Genomic DNA, 22,314 nt, shown 5'->3' on the forward strand with positions numbered 1-22,314 from the left:
AGCTATTGCTAATGAAATCGGGTCATTTGCACTATTTTAAACTGTTATACAATATGATATAATCTGTTATACGAGCCAAAAAAATCGTTTAAAAGTAATTATTAACGAATTGATGTAACTTTTGTTGAATTTTCCAGACAATATGACTTTTTCAAACTGTTATACAAATTGTTATAAACTGTTATACACAAAAAAATTTATTTACTGCTGAAATATATAATAGGAAGTCATGCTGGGTTTTTGTTAAGAACATTTGTCTTTAAAATATTTTTATATCATGTATTATAAACTGTTATACAGACAATAATAATTTTTTTTTTAATTTATAATGGAAAAGAGGAAGTTAAACATAATTTCCGTATAATACTTAAATAGTTTTGGGCAAATCGATGTTAGATTGCTCTACAAATTGCCAAATTTTCCAGTATAACAGTTATATGGGCATTTTTGTTTAACAATTATCGACAAATTTGAAAGCCATTGAAATTGTAATGTGATTTTACTGTATATTGGATTTTTTATTATTAGAAAATTTTTAACATCATATTTTGAGGAAAACGGTATAACAGTTGAAGCCATTTCGAATTTATTTTTGTGTGTTTTCTTTGAATTTCTCTTAGAAAATCGATCATAATAAAAATTTGAAAGTCTTATACACATTTATTTGGATTTTTAAATGTTATGATTATAACAGTTAACTATTTTAAACACAAAAATATAAATTCGATTTTTTTTCTGGAAAAAATTTTTTCATTTTTATTTTGGTATTAAAGATTGCATCTTACATTTTTCGTTCGAGTATAACAGTTTGCCGGCACGAAGTTTAGTCGAAAATGTTTCAATTTATTTTTGGATACTAATTTCGTACATATTAAATAAAAATTGAGGTCGGAATTGAAAAAAGTTAAAAGTGTTATACAATTTTTTTCAATCTCTATATGTGTACAACAGTATTTTCTGCAATGGTATAGGATTTTATTTAACATATGGTATAGATTTTATGGACTAAATACATTATAAATCACTTTTTCTATATGTATAACAGTTTAGGAAAAACTTCGAGTGTAGTCATGAGAACTACTAGAGAAAATTATATTTTTGGCACTAGGACTTGTTACACCACGTTTCATGTATGTGGGTATAATTTGTATGAGTATAACAGTTTCAGAAAATTTATCATGATATTTTTTTGCAAGCATTTTACGAACATTTTGCAGTGTATAACAGTTTGTTAATAAAAATATATATTTTAATTTGTAGAACAATTGTGGGTATAACAGTTATGACTTTGACCGTCACTCAAAATATTTTGGATCTTGTGACGATTTTTAGAAAATTGGGAAAATTTTTATAGTGTATAACAGATTGTAATAAAACAAAAAATATTTTTTGTCATGAATTATTAATTTATAACAGTTTTCTGTGTCATGAATAATTTTTTGTTTGTTTGAGAAATATTTCAGAAGTCTAAAGTTTTTTCCGTGTGTATAACTGTTTACTTGGAAATTTTAATATAATTGTTTTGCTATTTTGAAAAAATCTCTATCTTGATTAATTTACAATTGAAATAATTTACATTTAATATTCAAAATTTTATATTGCATAACTGTTAACTATTTTTAATTTTCTGAATTTTAATATTTTTAAAAATTACCATTCCAAATAAAAACTTGTTCAAATAGATTTTTGCCTCCACACATTAAAAAAAATATTAATAAAAATTTATATTTTAAAATTATAATTTTTTTTAAAATAATAATATTTTGTTATATAACAAAATTAATATTTAATTATTATTGTTTAAAAAGGCTTTTAGTTTTTTATATTTTTAATTTTTTTTAATATAAATTGTTATTTTTTGTCATCTTCTAAAAATGTGCAAATATAATAATTAGCTGTATAGGATTGATAATAATTTTTTTTATTAATTAATTAATTATTTTTTAAAAATAATTATTTTTTTTTAATTTTTTTGTTATTGTTATAAATAAGTTTTGGTTTTTTTGTTTGTTTAGCAAATATACCTGTATTATATATTCTTTTCTGGTAAGCAAGCTAAGTCTAAGGTTTGTTTGTGATTTTTTTATTTTTTAATTAATAAATATTATTTTTGTTTTTTGGTTTTAAAGATGTTTGTATATATAAATTAATAAAGACAAAATTAAGTACATTGTTTTTAAGCAAACACAATAAATTAAGAATGGAATTCTATGAAAAAATACTGATATTTTTGTTTGAGAGAAAATTAAAATGAAGGGAGAACAAAATTAAAAAAATTATTGCAAACAAATGTTATAACAGTTTTGGAAATTTTAAAATATTTTTAAGATTTTTTTTTTAATTTTTTTTTGTAATGATAAGAGAAAAATGATATAGTTGTTGTATTTTTTCTTTTAATTCTTATCTTTAGATTTAGGGTCCAAGAACCTTGATTTTCTTTTCTTATTCATTTGCAAATCAAATCTTAAGGGGGATAAAAAAAATTCTTTGGGGGAACTTTGGGGTTTTGGGTTTGGGATTTTTAATAATTTTTTTGGTTTTTGCATTTTTAATTTCTATATATATAACATTTGTTTGTTTGTTGTTATAAATAATATAATATATATGTGTGTATATAATTGTTTTTTTGTTTGTTCTATATTTTTTTATAATATTAGTTTCTTTCTCAATAATTATTAAAAATAATATATTTTTGAATTTTTTGGTTTTTTATTTGTTATTCACCTACTGCCTAATATATTATGTATATATATATATGTTTTATTTTTTTAACTTGTTTTTTTTACTTAAAATTTAATTAAATTCGAAATTTTTTGTGTTAATATATATTTTTTTTTTTCAAGTTTATTAACTGCTGCTGTGGCATGCATTCCAGGCCTTCCGATTTCAATTTATTTTTTTGAATGCATATTTCTTTTCATTTTGTTGTTGTTGCAGTTATTGTTTGTTGTTAGGTTTTTTTATTTATTAAATATAATTACTAAGCTAAAATGCTAAAAAGTTTTACTCCTCTGCAGCTTAATAACGGCTCTTAATCTTTGCTAATATTTTTTGTAATCATAATTTTTTTTATATAAATTAAAAAAAATATATTGGATGGAAAAATATTTGGGTTTAGAAAAATTAAAAAAAAAATAATAAAAAAGGCTGGTTTAGAAATAACGCAGATGCCAAAAAGTAACCCAGGGAACTGTTTCAAAATCCCTAGATGAGAATTTTCGACCCAGGAAAAAACCAAGGGAAAGAAAACAAAACAAAAAAACTTTTTTTAAATTTAAATTTTTTTATGTGAAAAATTTAAATTTTTTTATTAAAAAATTTAAATTTTTTGTAAAAAAAAATTTAATTTTTTTGTAAAAAAAAATCAATTTTTTTGTAAAAAAATCAATTTTTTTGTTAAAAAATTCAAATTTTTTTGTTAAAAAATTTCAAATTTTTTATGTGAAAAATTAAATTTTTTTGTTAAAAAATTTAAATTTTTTTGTTAAAAAATTTTCAATTTTTTTTTAAAAAATTTTCAATTTTTTTGTTAAAAAATTTAATTTTTTTTGTTAAAAAAATTTCAATTTTTTTGTTAAAAAAATTTAAAAAATTAATTTTTTTTTAAATTGAAATTTTTGAAATTTAAATTTTTTTGTAAAAAAAAAATTTTTTTTGAAAAATTTCAATTTTTTTGTAAAAAAAATTTTTTGTGGAAAAAAATAATTTTTTTTTGAAAAAAATTAAATTCTGAAAAAAATTTAAATTTTTTGTTGAAAAAAAAAAATTTTGATTTTTTTTTATATTTTAAACCCAAAAATTTTCCCAACCAATATATATTTTTTTTAATTTATATTTTCTTTATAGGATTTTCTCTCAGCTGTTTAATAATTTTTCTTCTTGTTGTTGTTGTATTTTTTTATAATTATTATAATTTTTTTTTAAATCAACAATTTTCCTTTTAAATATTCATTATCAGTTTTCATGGTTTGGTTTTGATAAGTATCCATTTGTTGTTTTTTTTTAAATAATTTTATTTTGTTGTTGTTGTAAAATTAGTTTTGGTTTAATTTTCTACTTGTATTTGTTGTTGGTTTTTTGGTTTTTTCTCGCAATATTATATCATTTTCTTATAAATTCCCATTATAATGTTGTTTGTTTTTTTACTTTGTATAAAAATTATTTTTTTTTGTTATATTTTTAAATATTTTTTTTTTGTGTTTATATTTTATTTTTTTGTTGTTTGAAAACCCAGATCGTTTTTGGTCACTTGCCAGTCATTTTATTTTCTTTAATATATATATATGTATGTATGTATATATATCATTATTTGTTTTTTTGTAGTTGTTATTAAAATAAAAATTTAATTTTTTTGTGATTTTTTTCAATATTTTTTTTTCAAATTCTTCCTCTTTTTGTGTAACGAAAAAAATTCTTTTTTTTGCATCTAACTGTCTTTCTATTTAGCATTTTTTGTTTTGGTTATTTTGAGGGGGCGTATGGGGGGTTGGGTCTTATTGTTTGTTTTTTATCCAGCTTTTTTTTGCTTCTTTTCTACTCTCTCTATATATACTATATATATTTTGTGTATATATAATAATTATATTTTTGTTTCAAATATTTGTTTGGCAAAAAAATTGTTATTCATTATTTCTTGTAAGTTATTAAGTTCAGTGTTTTCCATTATTTTTTATGATTTTCGAGTTGCTGTTGTTTGTTTTGTTGTTGTTGTTCATTTTCGGCATTATGTATTCTGCTGCTAACCTGCTTAACGTCATTTAGTTTGGATTTTCATTTTTTCCGCATTTTCTTGGCTGTGTAAAATATATTATTTTGAAATATATACGATAGTAGATAAGTGTTATAATGACAGAAGATGTTGTTGTTGTTGTTGGGTTACTTCAATGCTGGATTTATGTCTGAAAATTTTTGAAATAAAAAAATTAGTAAAAGTAGTTTTAAGAAACACTTTCAATTAATTATATAAAAATATATAAATCTTTTTACAAAATTATAATAAACATGTTATTCTTGTAATTAAAATAATTTCGATATAAATTAAACTATAATTTATGAAATTTTATATTTTTGAATGAAATATATAAAAATTATTTTAAAATATAAGTAAAATAACAATGGGTGAATCCCGTTTAAAGGGGTCTACCCCTATATGTGAGTCAAAACTGTTGGTAACGACATGTTCTAATATAATATCCAATTAGAGCTAATTTGGTTGAAACACATGCCCAAAATTCCGAAATTCGAGAGAAATTGTTATATAAAGGTTATATCGAAACGTGGGTAGATATTTTCTATTTTCAATACCACAAACACAAAAAGTAATAAAAATTTTATTATAGTCAAGAGTATTGAATATAATTTTCGGGGTGTCAGGTAAATTTTTCGAAATTGTGCAAACTGTAGGGTATAAACCAGTGAGCGGAGCAGTATAGTCGGACGGGGCAGTCCATAAGATACCCTACACAACTACCACGGAACTCTAACTTTCTGCGGATGTGTATTCCGAGCTTGGGCAATATTTCGTGATATTTGCTACCTATAGCCCGATTAGAGGTCAACAGCACCTCTTCCTTACACTGACATATTTTCCGAATATCACTCAAATTCAATACAGCGCTTCTAGTTAATTGTCCAGATCCTTCACCGTGGGTTGTGTTGTGATTTTTGGCTTATTATTGGCATGGACTCGAAAAAAAATAAGTATTCGGTCCACTTCATCCCATAAGTATAATCTGATCATCACCAAAAGTTATATGCATTGTCCTTAACCATAACTAGAACCTCATGGAATATTTAAAAGCGATCAGCGCTATATTTCCGCCCCCTTATGTGGTGGTAATGGGTTACTAAATAATATCTGAATACTTAAGCACCTGTAAATATTTACGTGTAAGTCCCACAGTCCCGAGTACGTACGACAATATAATTGGTATCAATTTAAAGGTCAACCACTCCTCTTGGATATAGTATCAACTTCTCGGGTCTATGTCCTTCAGGGGTAAATATATACGTCATAGAATACAAATTTTGTCATTTATCACACAAAAGTCAGGGTCCATTTGACCCGCTAAATATTGACCAATCTTTGTCAAAATGCATGCTTATTCTTTGGCCCAATTTCCTTTTCCATGTAAAATTTCGCGATGTACGGATCTTTACCAAAAACAATAGGGGTCTTCATTGTCCATTGTCCAAAATTTCATGAAGATTGGTCCATAACTGTGGCCTGTATCGTGTTTACAAAGTATAATGATCGGACAGACGGACGGACGGACACACATGTCTAGATCGACTCAGCTACTCGAGATATGACGATCGGTATACTTAAAGGTGGATCTATGACCAATATTTCGCGGCGTTATAAACTTTTGGGGCTGCACAAAGCTATAATACCCTGACAACAGGTGACAGTTATGATCCCAATGGGAAGAATAGGTTAGTTTTGAAGAGCTTGCAAAAGCTGATTAGTAGATTAGTAGTAATGAAAAATCCCAGTCCAGATTTTCCTGTCATCTGTGTAACAACAGTTACCGTATTAGCCAGTGTTCTGCTATCCCATAAGTCTCTCTGCTATTATAATTTCACATGTTGTGACTACTCCTATTTCAGGTATTCGGTCCGACACAGAACTACTGCTTGAGGATCCGATTGTGGTACTTTATTTTGATGTGGTCTATTGTGTCCGGTGTCGATCCACTCATTGATAGCTTGAAGTCTTAAAGATGCGACGCTTCACATTTTATTTGAATGTCAATTGAATATATTTTCCAAAGCATTAGTTGGGCCCCACAAAGAAGGCCGGATTTACGTTAAGGCCCCTTGGCCTCGTCCAATCAAAGGCGATGTTTTGCTCCGTTTTAACCTTCCTACATAACAAGTTATGATTCTTCCCCCAGAAGTATTATAACGTCGTTTGGATAACAGACGGGTTCAAATCCCTCCTACAGGAGTGGTGATAGAATCCCTATCTTCGGTGACACTTGTCCTACTTTGTTCCTGATATTCATGTGTTATCAAATCTATTCCTTAGCATGTGGCTGACCCATGTGGTTATGATTGCCTGGTACACTTGAAAGGACTCTAAGGTTCCCTCGATATCAATGCATATAGTTAATGCTAAAAAAAAATATTATCGAAGGTGCTTTAAAAGGTCTCCACTGATCTTCGCTTTACCTACGCTCGTTGCTTATACTTTAGCGTATCGTTGGGTTTGTTGCTGTCACAGAAAATTTTCCAGAAGTTGAATTTAACGGTTTTTGTCTATTTGTTGTATACTGCAGATTTCTTGCCGCGAGTCAATTGTAAAATATTCTGACCTATTTTTTTTGGTTGCGAAACTCCCCAGTCATCCTGGGTTTTTTCGAAGGCATATTTCCTTTCTCGAAGTGGACAACTTTCTTCAAGTTGTTGACATTCCCGGGCCCTAGCCTATCTCCAGAATTTAACCCTGTTGCAGAAGAATGTTGGTTTCGGTGGTGGCCGTAAGATTTTAAACCTAATATATTTATGGTCTGAGAAGGAGTACTATTGTGAGTACTCCATCTTAGTTGTTTTATTTCTGGAAATTATGTTTCTATTTTTTATTAATGATTTTTTTAATTGCTTATTTTTAAAAATTATTATTTTTTTAAACTTACCTATTTGTTCAGTGTTTAAATGTATTGTTGATGCCCGTGTTTTGATAACTTCCCGCGTTTTCCACATTTTTTTTTTTTGTTATTTTTTTTTAAATATTTTTTTGTGGGAATATCTTTTTTGTACTACAACAACTACTAACGCTGCCAGGGAAGCAAAATGTTATGCTGCTGCAGATGATAAGGTAGATGGTGTGGCGGCGATGCTTGATAATGATGATGGTGTAGTTGTTGTTGTTGGAGAAGGCGGGCTTGAGTTGGTGTTGATGATGCTAGTGGTGGCTGTGGTGGTGTTGGTAATGGCAACTGTGATGGATTTTGAGTGTTGCAAGTTGTGTTGTTGTTGTTGTGGGTGGCTATTGTTGTTGTTGTATTATTATTGTTGTTGTTGTTGTTGTTGGCGGCGACGGCAGAGGATAAAGAGGAGGAATCGATTTGTAAAACATAGAACTGCATAAACAATTTGGTAAAGGTTTGTAGATTTAAAGACTGCGATTGAAAACAATTTAACATTTGAAGGAACTCCGATTGTTAATAGGGTCGACTGGCATCTTTGGGCCGTTTCAATTGTACCTTCAGTCTTTTCATGCCAATTTGGAAGCCATTCATGGCCTGAATGGCAGCTTGAGCGCTGGCAGGATTATCAAATGAAACGAAACCTTTGGAAAGAAAATTTTATTATTATTATTTGATTAAATATGGGGTATTTGTGGGAAGGGGATTTTCTACTTACCAAAACATTTACTCTGATTTGTGGCCCGATCAATAAACACCTTCGAACTGATCACATTGCCAAATGGCAGGAACATTTGCATTAGCTCAGCATCACCAAATTCTTGTGGCAAATGATAGATAAATAGATTACATCCCTCCGGGCCGGAAATCGAACATCCTGGGAACATCAGAAAATCTTTGTTTTAAGGCCACATATGTATGTAGTTGAGGTTTTTTTTTGAGTTTGATTGATTGTTAGAAAAAATGTAGATAACCAGAAAGAAAAGAAAAGTAGAAAAAAGAAAATCAAGAAAAGAAACAAATAGAACAAAATACGATTTGTTTTCAAATATAATTGAATAATAATAAGAATGAGATAACTGAAAATAGTTTATGAATTTTTATGATCAAGTTCTATGTAGTTGTTTTTTTTGCTTTTTGTTTTTATTTTGATTGAATTTCGTATATGTTGGAATATACAAAAATTGGAAATTATGTTGGAAGAGCATGTTGGGATAAGCAGGAGTGGAGGTTTTGGATGAAAAACACATTTACATTTTTTTAGAATAATTAAAAAAGCAAATTAAATATAAATAATTGAAAAAATATGGGCTAAATTTTTGGAATTGGAAGCGGTCTGAGAGTGAGGAAAAAATATTTAGAAATACAAAAACCAATTTAGGGAAGAAGGAATTGACACATAGCGCGCAATTGAACAAGTGTTGGGTATTTAGCGAACCATTTAGATAAAATCGTTTGAAATATGATCCGATTTCAATAAAAGTTAATACACATTTCTCTAGGCTCAATTCAGAAGGCCATTCAATAAAATCGGCTGATATTATATATGGGAACTATTTCTATATCTGAACCAATGTAGATACACGGCATTCTAGACTAAATTTGGTACGATCAACCAAGTACATGTCAATTATAGCGAATTTGGATCTTTGGTGCACTATTTATATGAAGTCGAACGAACATATGTATATATGGGATCTACATATAAATCAGAACCGATTTTATCAATGTCTTAACCATAGACACAATTCGGTGGGAGATGCAAAATTATATATCTACATCTGAACCGATTTAAAGCAAACTTAACACACGTTATTCTAGGATCAGTTTGCGGTGCTATGCAAAATTTCGTGCCAATCGGATAAACCTGAGATCTTTGTGAAGTTAGAGATCTTTGGGCAGTTATATATGAGAGCTATATTTAAATCTAAACCGATCAACTTCAATACTCTCAGAAAAAGTTCGTGTCAATCTGAGAGACTTTGTGTCTTTGGTGCACCATTTACATGAAATCGGACGAAATTATATTTGGGATCTATATCTAACTCTGAACCGATTTCAATGAAACTTACTCCATTTCATTCTATACCTAATTCAGGACGCTTGACAAAATTTCGTATCAATCGGAATGAATTTGGGTTTTTGGTGCATCATTTATATGAAATTGGGCAAAAATATATAGAGAATTAAAGTAAACTTAACACCAGTTATTCTAGACCCAATACAGTACGCAATGCTAAATTTCGTGTCAATCGGACAAAAAAAAATTGAATTTGGTGCCCCATTAACATAAAATCGGACGAAAATATATAGGGTAGCTATATCTAAACCTATGCAAAATTTCATTTAAATGGGACTGATTTTGGGTCTTAGGTAGATCATTTACATAAAATCGGTTTGGCCCAGGTTTTGACATACTCCTCAATAAAGGTCCCACTAAATGTTCAGTATTTTGAGGGTTGGCTGTGATTTGCCATTCCGTGTTTTTTGAGGCTGGCATACCCGTAATATCCGTCGGAAACTTGTATTTTTAATGTTTTGGGCTCTCCAAGAGGGTGGAATTTGTTTTTCCGAGATATTGGAGGCTATCATATATCTATGCAGAAAATGATCTATATAAGTCCAAGTTGTACCATAGCCTCCTTATAAAAATCCCGCATTTTCTGTATTTTAAGGGATTTAGCCTCCTTCTTTTTACCGAAGTGGCTGTAATTTCAATTTCTAAATTTCAAATTGTTATTGGAGGCTGGGATATATAGTGGCAATGCTCCCATATTAAGGTTCCGTCTTTATTCCGATATATTGTGGGTTTCACTTTTCTTGTCCCAACGAAGGAACTGTAACTTGGCATTCTGGGTTATTGGAAGTTGAAAAATGTATTTGCACACAATTTTCGATATGTGTCCCAATTTTGACATATCACCCACATTACGTTCCTGCCAGAAAATTTCCAATATCGGTCTATATTATGACATAGCCCCCATATAAAGTTCCCGCCACATTTTTTTTATTTTTAGGGTCTTAGCAGCACATATCCACCCAAGTTGCTGAAATATGGGATTCAGGGTTCTTGGAGGGTAAAAAACATATTTACGTTCCTGCTTGAAAATGTCAAATATAGGTCCATGTTTTGACTTAGTCCCTAATTTAATGAACTCGCCCCATTTCGGTATCTTGAAAGTCTAAGGCGCATTTCCCCTCTCAAACTGGCTGTAATTTGCCATTCCGGTTTCTTATACATCTATGCAAAAAATTATCACTATAGGTCCAAGTTGTGACATAGCTCCCAAATTAAAATACCTCCACAATTTCGGAATTTTGAAGGTCTTAGAGTCATTTTTCCCATCAAAGTGACTGTAATTTTATTTTCGGGGTTTTGGGGGCTGACATAAATCTATGGAAAAAATTATCCCGTTAGGTCCAAGTTGTGACACAGGTCACAAAAAAGTATCTCCTGATTTTTGCATTTTTCCCATCGAAGTGGCTGTAATTTGGTATTCCGGGTTCTTGGAGGTTGAAACATATTTTTGCAGAAAATTTTATGACGTTCCTGCGATATAGGTCTGCCAATATAGGTCTATGTTATGACATATTCCCCATAGAAAGGCCACCCCACCATCGATCAGATAAGTGCCATATAAATGTCCCGACCGAGAAAAATAATTTTGAATGCACACCACATGTTAAAGGGTATATAAATGGAAATAATGTAAAATCGTATGACAGATATACATGGGAACTATGTCAAAAATATAAACGATTTTATTCAAATATATAATTCCGAATCAATTTCTCTCAAATTTGTCAGAATTTATTTTGGGCAACATATAACCCTTCATACCGAATATGATCGATATAGGAGACCAATTATGACATTGGTATAACAATAATGGGAAATCGTATGACAGATATACATGGAAACTATATCTAAATTTAAATGCTATTATATTCAAATGTTGGCGGACATATTTTTAGGTATTTATTTACTGTCCATGCCAAATACCATCATTATTGGAGTCCTTGTGTGGCTTTAGTGCAAGGATAATGGGAAATCGGATGAAACATAGGTATTGAGGTCATAGCAAAATCACAAATGTGTGGCGCGTTCGAACTTAAGTTATGTGGAGAGAACAGAAGAAGGCTTTATTTCAATTTTAGGGAAGATCAAGAAAATGGAATAGAAGGAGAGAGGTTAGGCAAGGAGATGGAGAGTGGTCAGGCAAGGAAATATTTTTTTTACATAAAAATAAATAAAAAGCCAAACGAAAATAAATAAAAAAATAAAATTTGCTTTTTAAAGGTTAAATTAAAATAAATCCCATGCACGAACATGCTTAAGCATTTTTGTTAAATTATTATTTTTTTTTTTGTAAATTAAATTTTGTACAATTAAAAACATAATAATAAAAATTATATTTAATGGACATTTGTTTATGTAAAACATATTACACACACTCTTATACACCCAAAAAAAATAAACTAAACACATATACTCACACACAGATTAAATAAATACACAAAACAAAAACACATTGATTTGTATTTGTTTTTTTTTTAAACATACATTTAGGCTAAGAGCAAATATAAATTTGTTACACAAATGTCATATCAGAGAATTAAAAAAAAAAATACAAAAATTCACACACAACCATTAATGGGAATTGAAAGGCAGATAATGGAAATCTGGCCTTTCCCTATTTCGTTCCCCTTTTTTAACTGTCATGTTTTATGTTAACCATATTTGTTAATAGCTTTTTGAAGGGGGGTTATTTCAATATTTATTGAACTGAGTGTGTTTGTAGAAAAAAAAAAACAAAAATAAATTGGAATTTATTTTATAAAAAAAAAATAATTCTGATATGGAACATTAACCATTCAAAACCATTGCAGCTTTAGACTTCTATTATCATCACCTCTCCCTGTCCCTCTCTCTACCAATTTTTATGGCAAGTTTAAATGAATAGGCCGTGATATTTATACCCTTTACCACACTGTGGTACAGGGTATTATGGCTTTGTGCATATATTTGTAACAGGCAAAAATAATCGAGATAGACCCATGGTTCCTTTTGAGAATGTGCATAGAATCACTTTCTGAGTCGATTTATGCATGTCCGTCCATCCGTCCGTCTGTCTGTCCATGTTAAATTGTAAACAAAGTACAGGTCGCAATTATAAACCGAATTTGATGGAATTTGGCACAGGTCACTTATTTGGCCCAAGGACGAACCCTATTGAAATTGGGAAAAATCTGTTCAGATTTAGATATAGCTCCCACATATATTTTCGTCCGATTTAAGGTAAATGGTGTACCAAAGTCCCTATATATCTTTCTATTTGCACGAAATTTGGCATAGCGTACTGAATTAAGTCTAGAATGATGTGTGCAAAGTTTCGTGAAAATCGGCTCAGATTTAGATATAGCTCCCATATATAGTTACGTCCGATTTTAGGTAAATAGTCCACTAAAGTCCCTGGAAATCTTTTGATTTGCACGAATTTTGGCATAGCGTACTGAATTAAGTCTAAAATGATGTGTGCTAAGTTTCGTGAAAATCGGTTCAGATTTAGATATAGATCCCATATATAGTTTCGCCCGATGTTAGGTAAATGGTGCACCAAAGTCCCTGGAAATCTTTTCATTTGCACGAATTTTGGCATAGCGTACTGAATCAAGTCTAGAATGATGTTGCTAAGCTTCGGGGAAAGGTCCATAGCTAGGCCAATTGACACAACGTTCTGAAGTAATATACATAAGTCTCTGGCAAGTTTCCCTGAAATCGTATCAGATATAGATATATAACAAAAACCCGACGTCTGTTAGGATACATATGTAGAATATACCCAAAGCGGTGAAAGGTATCATATAGTCGGCCCAGTCCTACTTTACTACTTTCCTTACTGGTTTTAATTTTTATTTTCTTCTCCATTTATTTATAATGCATTTAATTTTTTTTTGTTGCACTTGTTGTTGTTTTTACTTTTAATGTAAAAATATTTGGTTATTTTAACAATGAAATAACAACAAATTACAACGCAGCAGTCGCACTGCTCGAAATGACCAAGGTATACCATTTGCAAATTTATTTGAAAATTTTTTCCGACTGTTGTATTCATTTGCTTGACAAAATGGCCAGCAGTAATGGTAATGGCATATGGACATATATTTATTTTTATATAAAAAAAATAAATACTAAATAAATATTAATAGCCATGCGTAAAACCCCCTATAACATAAATACCCTCTTATGTGAAAGTCATATTATTTTGGTTTTTTATTCTGAATTTATTTTTTTTAAATCATTTCAACAGGAAATTGAAAAATGTTCTTAATGCTGCTACTATAACCATTACTATTGTTGCTGCTCCTGATGTTGCTGTTATTTTACAAATTAGTTAAACACATTTGTTAACGGTTCGATGTGTGTGATTTTATGTTGTTGTATTTTTATTATATATATGACATTTGTATAACACACTTGCCAGCTTTTGTTTTTTTTTTTTTAAAATTTTTTATTTTTATAAATATGTCTGTATATGTATTTTTTTATAATTTTAATTAAATATATGTGGAGAAAAAAAGGTTCGGATTTTGTTGTTTTTTTATTTGTGTCGATTGCTAATGGCTTTTCCCTTATTGTTATGAAATGCATTTAGATTAATCGGAAATCATGAAAAAGTTATTTGGTTTAGTTGAAGAAATAAAAAAAAGAATTATAAAAAAATATATAAATATAAAATATTAATTGGCTTGACGACAAGAGTACTTAGGGTAATCCAATTGAAGAAATGACAGGGGAGGACATTTTTCCGGATTGAAACAAAATGATTTTTCAGGAGGTAACATGCCGCCTTTTTTGTAACAGTGGGAAATCGTATAAAGCTTATATGTGAGAGCTATACCTAAATCTGCACCGATTTTTTTATTTTTGTATTGAATAACAAAATCCAAACCTTTTTCCATTAAAGTATTTTTTTTTTATTAAAAATATTTATTTTGAAAAGAAAAAAATAAAATCTATTTAAACTTTTCATTTGCAAATAAAATAATTTAAATAAATGAAAATTAAAAAAAAAATATTCCAAAAAAATATGTTTTTTGTTAGTAAGTAAAATAACAAAAGACATGACTTACCTTCACGTGGAGCGGGTGCAACCGCCGCAATTGGTGGTGGTAAAGCTTGTGGAATATGTCCATAAACGGCGGGGAAGGCTGCATTATATAAATAATTTTGGTTTGGTTTTACACAAAAATCGAAACATTTAAAAGACAACACAACAATGAAATATATAAATAAATTGTAATAATTATAATAATTTAGATATTTTTAGAATAATAATATAGTATATATAAATGTATGTTAAAAATAATTTAAATAAGAAACATAGTTATTAAGACAATGTTTAGGAAGCAATTTTATAAAAAGAAACATAACAAGGAATTTTTTTAAAAATATCAATGGAATTCTGAACCGCTCTCAGATTAAAAAATTAGAAAGTTTTCTTTTAAGAGTAAACTGTTCCCAAATTTTGAAAATTTTTATCTTTTATTTTTTTTAGTTTTTTTTTATAAAATTGTTTCTTAATAGACAAATAAATTAATACATATTTGTTTATATAAAAATATTGAATACATATATGTAAAACGAAAAACAATAACAAAGATATATATTAATGTTTTTGTTTGTAAATATATAAGTAAACAACAAATTACGCCAAATAAAATGAAACGAAATTAAAAACAAAAATAAAAAACACGTTAAACAATTGAAACAGCGAAAAGAATACACAAACACACTCACACGCACACAGAGAGAAACTGCAAAATTTACAACAATATTCTTTATATTAAACAGTTATATTGTTAAGAGGGTCTGAGAACTCCTATGTCTTTCCGAAGCTTAGATTAAAATTTTTATAGATTCAAGTATTTAGTAAAGGATTGCATCCTACTTTAAGATTTGTTAATTTAATATAAAATCATAAAACAATCGATAGTGGTCGAAGTTTAGATTGAGAGTTTCAGCGGTTTCAAATTGCGAGTCTGTGTTGAATATTGCGATATTTGGACTCTCTGCAGTGGTAAGGGTAATATTCAACGACATTAGAATGTCAAGAATCATTTATAGAATTTCGAACATCTTTCATATCCGTCTTACATTAATAAGATTAGATCAAATGACAATCATCCATCTTATTTACGTTAGCAACATTTCCGGATTATGCCTTCGCGGAGAATATGCCAAAATTTTTGGCAAAAGTCTTAAGATGCGATTTTATTGTGATATAGTGCATTATCTCAATTTAATTGCTAAATTGAGCTCAATTTACCATACAAAGTTGAATCCACGTAAAATCCTATACTAAAATAAGAAATCATTTAAAATACAACCCTGATGTTGCACCAAACAAATAAACATTTTTCCTGAAAGTATGCATTAAAATTAGTTAATATTGAAAATGACTGATTTGACCTGGACACAAAACCTCATGCACAGGACATCGGTAGTGTCGAAGAGGGGAAGAGAGAGAGGGAGAGAGAGACAGAGAGAGAGAGAAATGCTGGTGGTCACTGAGAGCATCGAACTCCATCTAAAATACCTATACGACCAGGATTGTTAAAGATCGATGACCCACATCTTTAATGGTTGTTTCAGTTTAAGAATCCGAAAAGTCAACTGCCCATTTGGATCGAGAGGCTTCAGAGTTATTATTTTTAAAACTGCCCAGAGGAAAAATGAGCCACACAATAGCTGTGTTCGCTATAGTAAAAAAAATACAAAACATGTTTGCTGTACCCTTTACCGGTTGGCAAATTGTTACAAAACACAGACGCTAGTGCATACGGTATAGGTTGTGTCTTTTTCCAGGAAAATGTTTATGAAAGATTTATCAGCTACTGCGGACGACTATTGTGGAGGCCTTAGTCATTGAGAGCGCAAACACAAATACAAATATGGCAATCATTTCCTTGATAGTCAGTCAGAAGTTTTTGAGGAAAGGTGTGACTTCTATGGAATCATGAAAATCAGAACAATGTCCCGACGTTCATAATCAGATGCTATGGTGGAAGATTTCATCGAACCTTTTTAAGAACATCAAACACGGCCAGAGCGTTATTCCTTTGGGAAAAAGAAAGCCAGGGCAATAACTCTACATCCACAAGCTGATGGAAGAACCTCAACAGTGGAATATTCAAAAATTCCTTCGTGCCTATAAATCGGCTATTCATGATTCCACATTCTGTTCGGATATGAATTGAAGAAAATTAGCGACTTTATATCCGAAGCCAAACCAAAGAAACTGAATAAGGATGAATACTGTCAAAACTCCTTCAGTGAAGATGCAGTTCGCCATCGAAAAAGTTGGGTTTTAAGAAGGGCAACTGTCCAACCCGAAAAACGATGCCCTAAACTACAAAGGCACTTGGAAGACCTCTAAGGGGAGAAGAATTTAATAATACCCTGTAAGAAAATGTATGGAAACTGATAGGCAATGGTCAAAGAGAAAGAAAGAAAGAAAGAAAGAAAGAAAGAAAGAAAGGGGATGAGCACATTCCAAAAATGCCTACAGGCCATGGGTTCAAATAGGGCAAGTGGTACTATTGTCTAAGCTACAATGAAAAGAGGGGAGGTCCATACAAGGATAGTCCCGAAATTAAATGAGGCATCCCGAGAAGTGACATTTCTATAACGAAGATGAAGGTAGTTCATCAAAAGCGATTCGTCTTCTACAGAATGGCAGCTGAGCCTAAGTTTGAGGGCAGTAAGTGTTTTGCACAGAGAAGTCTACAATCGGGGCCCCAGTTGTCCTCAAACTGATCCCAAAATCACATATATGGTATAACAGAAAAAATAGGTAAAGTAATTCAACGGTGACTTTCGAAAGTACTTTTACGACATGGGATAGACATAGGAAATATCATTCTCTACAATGTCAATGCTAAGATCGATGTCAAATTGAAACAAAGGGTAGATGTCCTCAAACTGATCCCAACATCACACATATGGTATAGCTGGAAAAATGTGAAGTAAATCATCGGCCATGGCTACTTTCGAAAGTACTTTTACCCTATTACCGGGATATATGAAAAACATTATATTTTCCATAATGTCGATGCCAAGATCGATGGCAAAATGAGACACATGTCCTCAAACTGATCCCAACATCACATATATGGTGATATAGCAGGAAAAAAAGGTGAAGTAATTCACCGGTCATGGCGACTTCCGAAAGTTTTTTACCGCATGGGACGATTATGTTGAACATATATTTTTGTAAATCAAATCGTTAAACAAAACCATATTTCAATGCAAGCCTCGAAATACAAAATCGTTGCGAGTATCAATTTTCCCTTGTATTAAAGAAAGAATCTGTTGGCTGTATTACTGAATTGTTTGCGCCATATAGACTTTAAATTTTGAGTCTTTCATATATTGGCGCTAAAGGGTGATTGGTATTTGCACCCTGATAGGTATTTGAATCATGTAAAAAAATATTTTTTATTTCCTTTACGCATATTTGTATTTCTATTGTTTTTAATTTCATTTATTAGCCCATTAATTTTATTTATTTTTCAATAAGTGATTATAATATTTATTGTTTATAAATAAATTAGATTTTATTGTCTGATTATTTATATAGTTTTTTTTATCATCCATTACATTTTACAGTTTTTTTCCATGTGCGTGGGAGTTTGTTATTGTTGTTTATATTTTTTATTTAATATACTAACAATTAATATTTATGGCATGACACAACAATTATAATAATATTTTTTTAAAAATATGTAAATTTTTATATATAAAAAAAATATATAACAAATAATTGAAAAACAAACATAAATCCTGGGTGTGTGTAAATTTTTGTAATACATTTTTTTTAATATTGAAAAAAAATAATTTTTTTTATGGTTAATGGGTGGCATTTGATTTCAATTGTTAATATTTTTATTTCAATATTTTTGTTATTATTTTGTTTCTAATTTATTGTTTTGTAAAACACTTTTTTCACACCGCTTTTTTTGTTTGTTTTTCTGTTGTTGTTGTTGTAAGGAACGAACGAAAAAATCTATTAATGTATGACGTCAAATACCATAACGAGTGATAGTTAAAAAAATATATTTATATATAACTTTTTTTTTAAACAACATCAATTATTATTAAATTAACAAAACAAAGAACAATAAAACAGAAACTAACTAAAGAAACAAATTATTGTTTTTTTATTCTTAAACTCGTACATGGATGATATGCATGGAGAAAACTTAAGCATCATTGCTTTACTTTTTTATTTTGATATAAATAAATAAAATTGTTTTCTAATAACCAAAAATTTGCCAGAAAAATAGTTTTCAACTTAAATTGTTGTTATTCTAATTGGAAACTTACCAACTCCAGGGAATGGTGGCATGCCAGTGGCAAAGGCATGCTGTAATGCTGCTGCTTCGCCATTTTGCAGGCCTTGGGGTGGTATGGTTAAGTGTAAAGGTGCTGAAAGGTACAATTCTATTAATGAAAAGTTGTAATATTATATTTAATTTTGGAATAAAGCAAGATATCTGAAATGTTTATTTGGGGATGGGAATTAGTTTTAATGGTGACGGAGGCTCCTAAAAGTAGGCAATACTGCATTATTATTAAATATTTAATATTTAATACATAGTTAATATGTAATAATTAAAATTTATTATTTAATATCTTAAAAATATTTTTTCTAATTTTAAGTCTTTTAATTTCCTAATTTTTAGGTTATGTTCGAGCAAACAACTTATTGCCTACTTTTAGGAGCCAACTCAACGAAGTATTTTGAAATTGATTTTTTTTAAATTTTTGTTTTTTGCAATACTTACGTCCTGGATATGGTGTCTGTGGTGGCATACCATTTGTAAACACACCATCAGCAGCGGCCGCAGCTGCGGCTGCTGCAGCAGCACTGCCCGGTTGGCCATTGGGCGTTTGTGCGCCCATTTGGAAATTGGGCATGGTCGGTGAGGGTAATGAAGGCTGGCCGGCGCCATTAATGCCCGGAGGTATTTGAGTGGCCAATGCAGTCATGGGATTTATATATGAACCAGGGGCTGTGGCAGCGGCAGCCATTAATGCAGCTTGTTGTTGCTAAAGAAGGACAAGAAAATAAACGAAAGACAATTAAAAAATGTTATTATTGTGGTGTAATAAATTTGGGTTTATTGGAATTCAAAATTAAAACATTAATTTAATTTCGTTCATGCAAGGTCAGGAACTTAATAACAACCCACTTTTTTATAGGCCTTATGCTGCATTTTATAGAGGGAATTGAAATAAATTCCGCAATAAGTTTTATTATCAGACATGGTTTCTTTTTATATTCAAATGTGGATATTTCTGAGGTAGAAGCCAATGAAAATTATATTTGAGGATTTATGGCATATCCTCCTGGTGAAGGTTTTGGGTCCAAGTCGGAAAATAAGAAGAACCTCTGCTTATTATCATTTATTTATACGACCACATGAAAAAAATATTAAATACGACCAGTAAGGAAAGTAGTAAAGTCGGACTGGGCCGACTATATGATACTCTTCACCACTTTGGGAACATATGTACATATGTAGCAACTGCATGTCTATGTTCCCTCTTTCTAAAACCTATCCTAACATTCGAGCAGATTTAGCGTCACCTGCGTACCCTGGGGAAAATTTATGGAAATTTCTATATGTGGGAGCCGATTTTCCCGAAACACACCACTCATCATTCTAGACTCAATTTAGTACGCTAAGCCAAATTTTGTGCAACTCGAAGCATATAAAGGGACTTTGGTGCACTATTTACCTAAAATCGGACGAAAATATATATGCGAGCTATATCTAAATCTGAACCGATTTTCACAAAATTTAAAACGCATCGTTCCAGACTCAATTTAGTACGCTAAGCCAAATTTTGTGCAACTCGAAGCATATAAAGGGACTTTGGTATCCATTTACCTTAAATCGGACGAAAATATATATGGGAGCTATATCTAAATCTGAAGCGATTTTTCCGAATTTCAATAGGGTTCGTCCTTGGGCCAAATAAGTGACCTATGCCAAATTTCATCCAATTCGAATTATAAATGCGACCTGTACCTTGTTTACAATTTAACATCGACAGACAGACGGACGAACGGACAAGCATAAATCGATTCAGAAAGTGATTCTATGCCTATTCTCAAAAGGAACCATGGGTCTATCTCGATTATTTTTGCCTGTTACAAACATATGCACAAAGACATAATACCCTGTACCACATTGTGGTGAAGGGTATAAAAATGGTGTATATTTTTAGAAAATAGTGCCTACTTTTAGACATCATGGGAAAAAATTAATACGATCACCTGTTTATGATAAAGTAAAAATGGTGTATACTTTTAGGTAAATAGCCAACCGAAAAAGGGAAGATAATTTCATGTGAAAATATTTATAGAAAACCGCTGCTTACAACCACTAAGAAATGGTGCTTTTTTTAAGATGTCTGTTTATAAAAAATTGTGCCTAATTTTAGGCCTCTTGCTTATATATGAAATATTGTGGTTCTCTTAAGATTTGTATGTGAAATTATTAATATGGACCCCTTGCTGGCTGATTGTGCTAAAGTAATAAAAAATAGTGTCTATTTTTAGGCACCTTTATTATATTTGTACAAATTAAAAGGATATATGTCTACATTAATGCATCGTATGCCTCACTTTCTTGATTTGTTCTTTTATTTTGTTAATTGTTTAAAAAATCATTTTTATGTCTGAAATTTCCAGATTAACTCCATATTTTATTATTTTCAACGACCAACATCTGTTTTGGTTCCTGTAAAATTTTTTAATTGCATATTATTTTCTCCCGACTCCTTTGGTTCTGCTCTTTTCCATATCACATTCATTTTCACCATTAACACTACATCAACCTTCCTTTAAATATTTTCTTCTGCCAGAATTACACCTTATGTTACTTTGCCCTGACCCTTGAAAATAATGTATGTTCCTCTGTATGTGTTCCCTTGTTTTCTTTATTACATATCCAATATCCAATGAACCCTTCTTCTTATCTCCGACAATAATAACTTGGTTCTCGTATTTAACAACATATTCCATCTGTGTTATGGGTCTAGCAGGTTGTTACTGCTGCCTGTGTGGCTATGGGTTTTGCGAACGAAAATTTTAATTGTAGTTGTCGTTTTTTTTTCGTTTCGTTATTCTTTCTGTGAAAATTTCCCCTTTGTATATTTACCTGCGCATAAGCTCCATATGGACCAAATTGATTAAAGACAAATGGATTAAGCAAATTCATATGACCGGCCATTTGTTGCATACGCCGTATTTGCCTTTCTTTTTCGGTATCAGCAAATTTAACTACCAGACTAGAGGAAGCACCCTGGAAAGTAAATAAGAGAAAATGCATTAATTTATTGAAAATGAGGAACATATTTTTGAATTGTAAATTTTATAAATTTAAAATATTAATGGAATGTATTGCTTATTATACATATTAATATAATATTATTTTAGTTTTATAACAAATACAAATTTATATATAAAATATATTCTATTTTTTCCCTTCTACTCATTTTGGGATTGTCATTGTTTTTTAGTCCTGTTAAGTAAATGACTGTTAAGTAAATGACTGTTAAGTAAATGACTAATCTGCTATAGCCTATCCT

General features: G+C 30.1%; 1 protein-coding gene across 1 annotated transcript; it reads right to left on the minus strand.

Annotated features, from left to right (window-relative positions):
- Positions 1 to 8,040: 8,040 nt before the first annotated feature.
- LOC133334760 (CUGBP Elav-like family member 4) lies at positions 8,041 to 22,079 on the minus strand. The gene is made up of 6 exons (XM_061543085.1): positions 21,885 to 22,079; positions 19,500 to 19,764; positions 19,039 to 19,140; positions 14,784 to 14,861; positions 8,368 to 8,526; positions 8,041 to 8,293 (listed from the first exon to the last, which is right to left on the minus strand). The coding sequence occupies exons 1-6, from the start codon at positions 22,077 to 22,079 to the stop codon at positions 8,166 to 8,168; spliced, it is 927 nt and encodes a 308-aa protein (XP_061399069.1). The 3' UTR covers positions 8,041 to 8,165.
- Between the last annotated feature and the right edge of the window lie 235 nt (positions 22,080 to 22,314).

This window comes from Musca vetustissima, unplaced genomic scaffold (assembly GCF_032173495.1).
Source record: "Musca vetustissima isolate MV318-11 ecotype Yass unplaced genomic scaffold, APGP_CSIRO_Mvet_v1 utg4563, whole genome shotgun sequence".
NCBI classification, from domain to species: Eukaryota; Metazoa; Arthropoda; class Insecta; order Diptera; family Muscidae; genus Musca; species Musca vetustissima.

Coding starts and splice junctions, on each gene's coding strand:
- LOC133334760 (XM_061543085.1), bottom strand. CDS start 22,079: ATGTTCCTCATTTTCAATAAATTAATGCATTTTCTCTTATTTACTTTC. Junction 19,141..19,499: donor ACAGACACCATATCCAGGAC/GTAAGTATTGCA, acceptor TGTACCTTTCAG/CACCTTTACACTTAACCATA. Junction 14,862..19,038: donor GCCACCATTCCCTGGAGTTG/GTAAGTTTCCAA, acceptor TATATAATGCAG/CCTTCCCCGCCGTTTATGGA.